This window comes from Aquarana catesbeiana, linkage group LG07 (genome assembly GCF_042186555.1).
Source record: "Aquarana catesbeiana isolate 2022-GZ linkage group LG07, ASM4218655v1, whole genome shotgun sequence".
NCBI classification, from domain to species: domain Eukaryota; kingdom Metazoa; phylum Chordata; class Amphibia; order Anura; family Ranidae; genus Aquarana; species Aquarana catesbeiana.
In genome coordinates, this window is record NC_133330.1 from 239,593,759 (window position 1) to 239,606,177 (window position 12,419).

General features: G+C 42.3%; 1 protein-coding gene across 1 annotated transcript in view; it reads left to right on the forward strand.

Moving 5' to 3' along the window:
• The window catches only part of GLMN (glomulin, FKBP associated protein), a 113,197-nt gene that overhangs the window by 100,134 nt on the left and 644 nt on the right, over positions 1-12,419 (forward strand). Inside the window, exons 12-17 of the mRNA XM_073593148.1 lie at positions 685-726; positions 825-898; positions 1,970-2,054; positions 4,417-4,526; positions 9,533-9,596; positions 11,670-11,793. Coding sequence (XP_073449249.1) covers positions 685-726; positions 825-898; positions 1,970-2,054; positions 4,417-4,526; positions 9,533-9,596; positions 11,670-11,793 — 499 coding nt within the window. The remainder of the gene's footprint in view (positions 1-684; positions 727-824; positions 899-1,969; positions 2,055-4,416; positions 4,527-9,532; positions 9,597-11,669; positions 11,794-12,419) is intronic.

Genomic DNA, 12,419 nt, shown 5'->3' on the forward strand with positions numbered 1-12,419 from the left:
GTAGGTCCTTCTTTGGTGGCAGTTTCTATGATGGTGACTCCCTCCCCTCAGGGGCATTGCTTTGGGACATCCCAGATAGTAATTACTATAGCTGCTCAGTGTCCTGTGATGTATGATACAGAAAATAGGATTTTTCCTACAGCTTACCTATAAAAGCCTTTTCTTGAAGTACATCACGGGACACAGAGGTCCCTCCCCTCTTTTTAGGAATTGCTTGCTACAAAATTGAGGTACTTCCTGCATGGGAGGGGTTATATAGAGGGGGACTTCCTGCCTTTTTGGTGTGCCAGTGTCCATTCACCTATAGGTGGCGTATAACCCAGATAGTAATTACTATTGCTGCTGTGTGTCCCCGTGTTGTACTCCAAGAAAAGGATTTTAGAGGTAAGCTGTAGGAAAAATCCTATTTTTCCTTCCACTTCACAATTATGTGCAACTTTGTGTTGGTCTATCACATAAAATCCCAATAAAATACATTTACGTTTTTGGTTGTAACATGACAAAATATGGAAAATTTCAAGGGGTATGAATACTTTTTCAAGGCACTGTAGAGAATTGATTGTATCCATTATACAGGTAGGTGGCTCCCTCTGTTACTACAGATAAAGAAATCATTTTTATTGTGCGAAGAGTTATTGTTATCCTTGCCCTAAATCAGTACTCTGCTTCTGTCTTCTCTGTCAGGATTTGGTGAAGGTGATGACACTGTGTCCTATTGAACATCTGGTGAGTCCGACAAGCTGACGTAGGTGAAAATTGTACTGTACCTGCTGTAAGAATGCAGTCTCATTATCTCCACTATAATCTCTGGATATTTATTTTAGAGGAAGAAAAGTCTGGCCATGTTACAGTTGGTGATTGACAAATTCTGCGTGGAAGGAAAATATAAATTATTCAGGTAAGGGTTCAACGAAACATACCATTGTTTCATGACCTGGAGCCAATCATTATCAAAGAGCAAGTAACTTAAAGAGAACAATACAACATAATCTACAGTAATTCAATTTTCTTTTTAATTCTTCTATTTATAAAGTTCTTGCCAATGTTTACAAGAAAATTTGGGGCTGGCATAATGTCTGGCATTATTATTCTTAGATATTTTTCTTCAGAAAAAACTATTAAGCTCTTTCATTTGGTAGTCCGCCTGCTCCAGAGATGTATGCTTGTTTGGGGCCAGCTGTCATAACCTGAAAGAAGTTTACTAAAACTGGATGCACACCGAGTTTTTTTTCCATTCAACCCAGCAGGTTGAATGAAAAAAAAAACCTGTCACCTCTGGTCGGAGCAGCTTTACTAGCAATCCGATGTTAGTACAGCGATCTCCCCTGCTGAGCTGTTGAGTTCTGACAGGGGGCGACCCCCTCGCAAGAACACTCCAGTCAGCGCTTTCAGCTATTGGCTCAAAGCGCTAATCAGGAGCCATCCGGCTGCTTGTTTTCCAGCATGCTTGTCTGACAGAAGCTGACCAAACGGCTGTCGGACCGGCTCCAATACACATGGGCCGAATGTCGGCTAGTTTTTATCGCCCGGCATTCAGTCCGTGTGTACAGGGTTTAAGATGGCCACATGAAGACACTGTAGACTAGGAGGGAGAGGGTTGCACCAGTTTAAAACCTCATCTTCACAAATTTTTTTAGGTATGCTCCTGTGAAAAATTTTTCTAATATGTTGGTGAATACCCAAGCCCTCCTCCACATTCCTATGGCACAGCAGGCACTTATTCAGTAGTTGCCTATTTTAAACTATATATATTTTTAATTCTCCTTCTAAATATGTTGTTCTAGCATTCTCTGTAACAGCTCAGCTCAGTTGGGAGAAGCCATCTTGAAAGATAGGAAATCCCATCACTTTCTACATTTACCAGTACAGTCTTTTGCATATTTAGTTTAAACAGAAAAATGGTTATGGCCAGATAAGCTTCATGAAGTTTTTTAGCCATGATTCAACTAACCAGCTATTCTTTGCTCAGGTGTCTGCTGAAGACAAGTAATCATTCGGGTTTGGAGGGTTACATCATACAGAACATTAAGAATCAGATAGACTTAGCACTGAAGGTGAGAGGTGTTAAAATCAATAGATCTAATTCTGTCATGAATAGTAATATTATGAGCCATTAAAGTTATGGTAAAGGTCATATTTTTATTTTTTTATAACATGTTATAATTACCTTCTCTGTGCAAGAGTTTGGAAAGAGCAGCCCCAATCCTCCTCTCCTGGGGCCCCCCTGCCAGTGCTCCTGGCTCCTACTCCCTTCTGAGTGCCCCATAGAAAGCTGCTTGCTTTGGGGGGATTTGTGCGGGCTTGATCCAGAGTTAAGCCTCGTACACACAATCGCATTGTTGGCCAAAAGAGCGTCATACGTTTGTCCGAAGGGCGTGTGCCAGGAACTTGTCTTGCATACAAACGGCACACAATTTTCGGCCAACAAACACGAACGTAGTAACGTACTACCTGGAATTTCAGCTCTTGAGTGCCACCCTTTGGGCACCTTCTGCTAATGTCGTGTTTGGTGAGCATTGATTCCGAGCATGCGTGTTTGTACTTTGGACTTTTGTGTGACGGACTTGTGTACACACGCTAAGAAAATCTGAAAACAGACCGTTGTTCGCCAAAAAATTACTAGCCTGCCATCCAACATTTGTTGGCGGAAAGTTGGACAATTGTCTGAAGGAGCGTACTAACCCTTAGATTTTAGGCAAACAGTCTGTCATCGCACAATTCCCTGCCAAAAAGCCAATCGTGTGTACGAGGTTTTAGGCTCTGTGTATCCATTGATCCAGAGACTGGTTCCGGAGAGAGTCGCATCGATGATGGCTAACAGTGCAATGCAGTGCAGCTCAGGTGCGGCTCTCTCCAGACCCAGTCCCTGGGCAATTGTCTTCCTATTTCTTTCTCTCTCCCTCCTCGATTGGTCACGTGTAGGGAGGCTGGATCACATACCACTCAAACCTTTATGCACTGGTCCAAATCATTTGGTGAAGGGGGGAATTATGGTGAGGGGTTGTGTCTCGGGGTTTGGGCTTGGCCCCTTAGTACCAGTGAAGGGAACTCTTAAGGCGTCAGCATACCAAGACATTTTGGACAACTTCATGCTCCCATCTTTGTGGGAACAGTTTGGGGATGGCCCCTTCCTGTTCCAACATGACTGCACAACAGTGCGCAAACAAGGTCCATGGATGAGCGAGTTTGTGGTGGAGGAACTTGACTGGCCTGCACAGAGTCCTGATCTCAACCCGATAGAACACCATTGGGATGAATTAGAGCGGAGACTGAGAGCCAGGCCTTCTCATTCACATCAATCACAAATGCGTTTCTAGACAACTGGTCAAACATTCCCATAAACACACTCCTAAACCTTGTGGACCGCCTTTCCAGAAGAGTTGAAGCTGCAAAGGGTGGGCTAACTCAATATGGAACCCTACAGACTAAGACGCCATTAAAGTTCATGTGCGTGTAAAGGCAGGGTGTCCCAATACTTTTAACAATATAGTGTAGATATGATGAAAAGAAGTTGCACAAATATTGTGTGGCATATACTGTACATTTGCAACTACCACAGTTTTCAGAGATTATAAATTGTTTTGGGAGTTAGAAGTTCATTTTAATGTAAAAATGCATATCTTATAATTGTGTGAAAAAAATGGTCCAGCAGCAAGCTGATGATCATCCAGTTGGGGGTTTAGCTATACTGTAATTGACCAGAGTCTTTTTCACTATAGCAAACTTTATAACGCATACTGTACAAATTATTGGGTTTGCTTGCCATGATAATTTTAGACTAATGCACTTGCTCTTGTGATTTGTCCTCTGCTGTGCTATACATCTGCCTATTTTTATGAAGGAGACAACATATGTCAGAGTCCACAAAACTGCAGACTGTGCATCGTCCCTGCCTGCTGTTTAGATTGCTAATGAATCTCACCCAAGTGATGGAATCCAGCTTAAAGTAAACATGTTATAAGAGAAATATAGTGTCTGCCATTGCAAAACTCGTTGCTGTTATGTTAACCCCCTGGCTTTAAAATTTTATGAGATACTGATCCAGGAGGATGTGCTATAATAAAGTGATAATAAACCCTTACATAATCCTACAGATGTGACTAGCCTTAGGCAAGGCAATGTTGAATAAACGCCACCTACATAAGTTGTACCTGTGCAGTCCTCTCTCCTCTACAGCCTTCCAAAGTACACAGTTTAGATGGCATTTCTCCGCTTTCAGAAAGCAGGGGTCTGATGTCACACACTGCATAGAGCTGAGTGTAATCTGAGACCTGAGTATAGGGAATGGACACACCCCTCTCTTCAGGCTTACTTGGAAACATACTACTTGAGAATATGCTTTGTTCATATTTTTATTTGAGGTTTACAACCACTTTCACTTGAAAATTATTGTGATGTTTATTTTTGGAATATTAGGCTGACACCCAAAACAGGTGGTTCTTAGGGACTCGACTGACCGCACTTCTGCATATGGTGCTTTTACTTCCAGAAGGAGCAGAAACTGATCTGCTGCAAAATTCTGACAGGTTGGTTTAATTAAAATGTTCAAATTTACATGTCATTAAAAGACGCATAAGGTACTCTGCCTTCCCGGTTTCTTCCTCTTACTCTCATCAATATGCTAACATTTTTTTTTAATTAAGCCTTTCTGTTTTGATTTGCCAATATTTTATGGGAGTGTAATAGCGGGGGGGGGGGGGGTTTGCACTAAAAAGGTATATGTTCTCATGGGGTGTATATAACCTCAGATGTATCAATTTGATGATAAATCATTGAGATGGACCTAAACTCAAATTACAAATATACAAAAACTGATAGGGAAATTAAAAAGTGAGTAAAAAACAGAGGATAGATCAGTCTAATGAAAAGATAAAAATATTAAGCGGAGTTCCACCCAAAAGTGGAACTTCCACTTATCTGTCTCCTCCCCGCCTCTGGCAGCTTTCAGGAGGGAGAGGCGAGTGGGTACCTGTTTTTGACAGGTACCCTGTCCCCACTTCTGTCGGACATCGCCGCAGCGAGGTCCATCAGAAGTACGGCTCCCTCCTCCTTCCCCCTACTGTTGGGGCAGTAGGAGAGCGCAGCGTGCTTTGGGGCATTCGCAGTAGGGACCTGGCCGTGAAGCCAAAAGGAGGCGGCAGCAACATCGGCTGCGGTGCCGACATCGCTGGACTCCAAGACAGGTATGTGTCCTAATATTAAAAGTCAGCAGCTACAGTATGTGTAGCTACTGGCTTTTAGTTTTTTGAGGGAAGGCCAGAACACCGCGTTAAATCATCAAAAAATGACAGATAAAAGATGTGTTATATAATAGACGGGGAGGAGGAACTTACTTGCTGCAATAGATGTGGTGAGACCTGCAATGCAGGAAACCTATAAAAAGGCAGGATCCAGGCTGTGAGTGATATAAAATGGGATGGAAAAAGAAGGAATAACAGAGGTTGGCTTCAGTACAGGGCTGTGCCGGAATAACAATATTAGGAGAGATGAAGCAGAAGAATGTGACAGTTGTGAATTAAATGATACAAGGACCATTAGATGTAGCAACATAAGGAACAAGCAAAAACAGGCTTATAACTGCAACGTGCGTGGATAAGCACTATGGGATAGAGCAGATGGCCATAACTAGACTGCAGGATGAATTGGGGAGAGCGGAGTGTTGACCAGTGAACCAGATGTGTTACCAATGCAGAGGAATATGGAAAAAGAGAGAAGCAGCGTAGGCATACCAGAACTAAACTGACTGTCACCACTGGGCTGAAGTGAAGGAAGCCAAAAGCAAGGAGAGGGGACAGTGCAGAAGAGAAAGCCGATGGAGGGGAGAGAGTGGCAGAACTTTGGACCAGCAGAGTGAAACTATGAATAGAGATGGGCGGAGATTAAAGCAGAACTTTACCCATGAACCAACCAACCATACCAACTTGATAAAAAAATATAATGTTCTTTAGCAAGGAACATACATTCTACGTTAATAATTATGCTACCAAAATTAGTGCGTGCTGTAAATTGCCTCCAGCATTGTTCCTGTTTCTTCTTGCTGAAGGGCACCATTTTTCTGAAGCCCAAACCCCCCAAGCAGCAGTAACTTATAAAGCGGAACTAAACCCATTGATTTAATGGTTTAAATAAAACAGTTATATTCCTGGAATGCCGGGATTGCTAGCGGTCACAATTGCTTGTAGCCTCAACCAAACCATTTAAATGGCTGGTGTTATAATTGATCACATGTGCAGCACCATGGCAGATCAAACTGAAGCAGCTTCCTTGGCTGTAAAGGATAGGAGGGTTTAATTCCGCTGTAAGGCTGTCGGCAGATCGTCAAACTCGGCAGTGCCTAAAAATGGAGATCAACTGAGCATGTGCAGAGTAGTGTGTGAGTGTGTATTACTGCATTTTAACCCTCCTGGCAGTATTCCTGAGTGTGGCTCGGGGTTAAATTTCAGTACCATTAGCGGTAACCCTGAGCCACACTTGGGATTGCATTGCAGAATCCTTGTACAGCGTACTTGCCTTGTCACCAGGATCCTGCGATGTCCCCCCGCTGTGTCATCCGCCCGATGCTCTGTGTTCCGGGCTTCTTTCCCTGCGAGCGTTGCATGGGGTGTAGCACGGCGGTAAATTCAAAAAGTACAAAAAAAACCCCACCTACAGTGCACTGTACTCTTACAGATTACATTACTGTATCAAATATTTCACTTCCCTTTTTGTCCAGTGCCCTGCCTGTACTTTTTATATTATATATACTTTTCTTTCTGCCTGGAAACTTGAGCTAGTCCATGGCAACCAAAAAGTGTCCCTTTATGTCAAAAGTGATTTTAGATCAGCTAGAAAACAGCGATAGTAAATTAGAACACTTGCAAAATTGAGCTATAGTGAATAGTGGGGAAATTTATTTTATGATATTATTTTCTATAGTTATTTATTATAATTTTGTGCTTCAAACTTTATCATACCCGGATGTCTACTAGACTCTTGTTTGGACAGATTTAAGGGTGTTATTACTAAGAATTACAGGCCTACAATATAAAACGCCAAATTTCTATGCAAAACAATGTACTGCTCTGAGATGGAAAAATCTGACATAATCATACTGCCAGGGAGGTTAAACAGCATAGGCACTTATTTTGAATGTTTTACATGGCTATACCTGCAAAGGGGGCCGGCCTAAAGTGATCCAGCAGGACCTCATTTTCTGACTAAAGTTCCACTTTAAGAGAGAGTTATCAGAGAAATGTAACTGTGGAGGCAATGACTGTGAGGGGAATAGCTGCGAGGATCTACCGTGGAGGGAGTGACCGCATGGGTCCGATTGCTGCACTGAGCTGATACCAAGTAAAAGGGAAGGGACCAATGGAGATAGAGTGGCCAGGCTATGTACCAGCAGTAGAAAAGAGAAGGAGGTAGCTTGAGAGAATTCTTGGAGATCTATAAGAGAGAAGGAATGCTGATCTGTCACATCTGATCACACATCACAGGCTGCCTGTATGAGTTGGGACTGGTATTTGGCACCCAAAATTTAAATGGATGTGGATGTTTTTGTATATTTGTATTTTTAATTTGATTTTAGATGTATTCCAATGATTCTCAATACCTATTTCAGAGTTTGACAACCTGCCATTTTGTCTAGGTCTTCTTCTCATGATGCTATATGCTGTTCCAAAGTTATTTGCCAGCATCACAAGCACAGAAATTAAGCTCTTGATTATAACCTCTTTATCAATAATAAACACATTTGAACAGTGTATTACTACTACTCCTTGTAACCATTCATGTAACCAGTTTCTTCCGGTCCTAGGGTGACAACCTTACTATGCAGCGCTTTTAGGGCACAGAGGGGGTTATTTACTAAAAATGAAGAGTGCAAAATCTAGTACAACTCTGCATAGAAACCAATCGGGTTTCATTGCCAAAGCTTAACTGAACAAGCTGCGGTTTGAAGCTGATTGGCTACTGTGACAGACCTAGCCAGGACAAAGGCTTTTGGAGGGGAATGAATGCTAGCCTCTTGCCTACCGATCATGGGCCCTGGCATTTGGGGGAACAGTGTTCTTTGTGAGTTGTATGCCTGGGGACCCTTAAGGTGGTGTTACTTTGGATTCAGGTCCATATCCCCCCAAGACACACAGACGCTGGGAACCCTGTATATGCCATTTTAGAAATGGTGACCGATTCATACTGTTAAATGCTAATGTCATCAACTCCAGCCACCTGTCTGTTGTCTTCTATAATGTAAATGAGTCTAGTCTGGCTTGCCACAGCTTCTAAGAGTCTTTCACCCATTGTTGTTTGTGCCAATTAACCCTTCTATTGTATGAAGGAGTTCTGTGTTGATGTTTATGATAATGTGTATTGTATAGTCAGTGAGCTAAGAGACGTGAAGTCTACCCTAAAAGGTCATATCTCCGAGTCACCTAGTCTGAGTAAATGATTAGATAACTAGCTCATGTTAATTAGGTTTCATGTAAACCTTAGTTTTATTGTAAGCCTGCTGTATATATTTGTGTGTCATCTCAAATAAAAGAGTCCATGTTCAGCAACTAAACAAGTATCGTCTTGTTTTGTGCTTGTGAGCGGTTGGAATATCTGATATCTATAACATATGACACATAAGTGGAGTCTGAGAGACTGCGCACCCCTAAATGGTAAATCTTAAAGAAAGAAGAAAGTTCCCTGTGGGGTTTTAAAGCAGCAATTGAGAGTCACAAAGAGTATGTTGTAAAAAATATATAGGTATTTTTTATTAACAAGGGACACTTTGACAATACTGTACAAAATTTAAAACAAGCTCTGGTTTACACTGTGCAAGACTACTAGATTGGGAAAAAAGGGTAGACAATACCAAGAGAGTAAAAATACAAAATAGTTAACTTGTAGTAGTGAAATTATGGTTGTGCTGTCCAATGTACAGGAGAAAAAAAGCCTAGAATAAAATCTAGTAGTCTTGCACAGTGTAAACCAGAGCTCATGTTTTAACTTTTGTATAGTATTGTCCAATTGTCCCTTGTTAATAAAAAATAACCATATATTTTTTAAAACATACTCTGTGTGACTCTCAATTGCTGCTTTAAAACCCCACGGGGACCTTTCTTCTTTCTTTAAGATTTATCTGATATCTATATTCAGACTGGGAGGAAAAGGTATATGACAAAAGCACTCAAGCGGAGTGTGGGACGTTTCGTTACAGCTGCACCAGCTTTAGTAAATCTACCCCAATGTGTATTAGGACTTTTTAACATCTTTGCCCCAGAATAGGGGAAGATGGTGTTTTTATAGTTCACATAGACAGCAGGGAACAATGCTAACTGATAACAGTCCAGTGGCAGAGAATACAGGAAGTTATCAGCTTACAAGATTTCTGGCTTAACAGCAATTTTTTTGTTGTCATCCAACAGATAGAATAAAAAAAATGTATTGTTTTATACGCACTTTAATTTGAGACCTTCCTCTGTGTTGCTGTGTCCAGTAAAGATGAGGGATTATTTGGTTATGTTCTTTTACACCAAATGTCTTTCATTTCTGTTTACCTATACAGAATTATGGCTTCCCTCAACCTTCTGAGGTACTTGGTTATTAAGGATGATGAATTTATTAATGAAGTAAGTAATAGTCTTCTACTTGTGACCATTCGATAGCTGTATATTCTTTATAAAGGCACGCTAAGCACAGGTGACTGGTAGATATTGATCTAGGCTTGCTGACCCACTATTCCAGAGCAGCATCACACAGAATGGAATGCAGAGGGACTACTTGTAAAGTTGGAGCTGTAGTAGGGAGAAAGAGCCACATAAGCCAATGCCTCCTCTGTAGTGCTGGATCCTGTTCCATGTGGAGTGATACCAACTGCACTCCATCTCTTATCTCTGCTAGCAGTCTCCAGAGTGGTGCCAGTAGCAGCAAAGAAGAGATCTTCAGGTTAGTGTGAAGTAATACACTGGGCATAATAGTATAGAGCTGCTTTCACACTGATGCGCTGCGGTTTACCCACACAGCGGGTACAGTGCAGTGTATCTGCAGGTTTGCTGCACTTAGCCTTAGACTTCCATTATATCCTGTGGGTTTTAGTACACTTTCAGAAAGTGCACCACACCTGCAGGATATAATAGAATACTATGGCAAAGCGCAGGTAACCCAGGAAAGTTGTAGATGCACTGCACCACATCAGTGTGAAAGCAGCCTTATAGGGGGCTCAGAGCAGTAAAGGCTCATTTACAGTTTTGGGGGGGGGGGGGGGGGGGGTAGTTTATCACCCCAACCGCAAACCTTTTAGCTGCAGTGGCCAGGGGTGTACATATGTTGCAGCAGAAGTTATACGCCCTGTCATGGTTGGTGGGTGTAGCACCTGCCAAGCATGACCCATTGAAGTGAACGAGGCATCTCTGTAAGGGCTCTGCAACATTGTGCAGTACAGCAAACAAGGTTAAAGCAGGCAGCGGTGTCCTGCTTTCTCACCATTTGCTTTAAGCCCTTGGACCCCCCCACAGAACCATGCAGTTACAGGGCACTTGCACAGTGGCCCCATTTACTTGAATGGGTCGCGATTGGAAGGCAGTAACACCCACCAAAAGCAACAAGGGGCTTAATTCCTGCTGCGGCACATGTACACCTTTGGCTGCTGCATCAACAGCTAAAGGGATTAGGGACGGTAAGACTGCAACTCAACCACAGGGTTTTACCACTCGCCAACTTTTAGTGTAAATGAGCCCTAACGGTGCCGCTGCCGAATGCAACGAAGGGGCTCATACACAAATGCAGCAGGCACTGCTGCTCCTCTGAAAAGTGATCAGAGTGTGTTTGACAGGTGGTGAGGAGGCAGCATATCGCCGTGTAATGTACGCAATTGGGACATGATAGTACAACAATTAGAAGTTTAAATCAGGTGTGAGGAGGCGACATTGTGCCCAGTGATCTTTCACTTCTCCCATGTTGTTCAGGTAGATCTCCACCTGAAGCAGGTTGCCTACCCCTGCGCTCTAGAGTTTTAATTAGATTCTTTTAACCCAAGTAATGGCACCCAACAATGGGGAGCCCTCACTGCTTACAGCCTCACGGCACCACTGCCCTTAACCATAGGCTGAACCGTTGGCTGGCTCAGGGCACAATAACCATCTTGAGGCAGTCCCCACCCACTTGTTAGTGTGTTACACATATGGTCAGGTTTGCTCACTACAGCAACAATGGAAGGAGGCTGTAAGCAAGCTATTCTATATTTTACGTGTTGCTGTAATAGACTATGGGTGCCAAAGAAATGTTTCAATATTGTATTGCATGTGCCCATCTTCCTGCAATCTCTACAAGCAAAATCTGCTTTCCTTATCGCCGTACTTGTTTCAGGTTAGTGCCTTAGAACAATACAAGGAATGGTCAGCAACAACAACCTACATATTTTCTAATTATATGTTTACCGCTGACCCCTCCCCCCTGTCAGAACACAACCGAACAGCAGGGGAGATTGCTGTACTAATGTTGGATAGTTACTACAGCGACTCTTCCTGAGCTGCCGTTTTTTTTCCCATTCAGCACTGCTGGGTTGAACAGAAGGAGAAAAAAAAAAAAAAAAAAACACTACTAGTGTGTACTAACACTGATGTGGCCGCATCTCTAGTCAAACATTTCTCATTGGTGAAAAAAAAAATATTAATCAGCTTCTTTATGTTTTGCCATTTGTCCAGACTGGAGTATGGACAGAACTACAGAAAATTGAACTGCGATTTCTGAGACCTCTTCACACTGGCCTTAACATGTCCAGAGCTCATTATGAAGCAGAGATTAAAAACACAATTGACAAAAAGAAAGGTGAGAACAAAGTCATCCTGTCATTTCCATTAGACTCTATTCACAAAAGCATAACACGAGTGATATGTTCATTACTGTGCAGTCTGTTTTTTTTTCTATGATTACAAATCCATTCTTTCAACTCATGCAGCTAAGGCTTGGCCATACAAATATATGGTTTGAGTCTTGACCAATTCAGCAGGGACTAGCTGCGATTTGAACCATCTATAGGCAGGCTCGACTTGGTACAACCATCCTGTCAGATTTCTAGCATGTGATGATTGCCAGCAGCTATAGCTGCTAGCAATAATCATTGTGTTCTCCCAGCAGGGATGGATCCCCATGCCCCACCACCAGGAGAACACAATAGCTCAGCGGGAGGGATTCCTCCATCAACACTGACTGTGTTGATGGAGGGGAATTGAGCGATCTTTCTGTGGTTGCAGGAAAGAAAAAAAAATTGCATAATCTATGGCCTGCCTTACCAAAACTATATAATATGAGGTCAAACCTATACACTTTCAATTTGTATGCAATTGGGCAGGCCTTTGCAACTACATAGTTGAAGGTAAATCCTAAAAGGAAATTGAATAAGAAAATTGTATAATGTATGGCCAGCTTTTGTATACACTTTTCTTGTACAATTT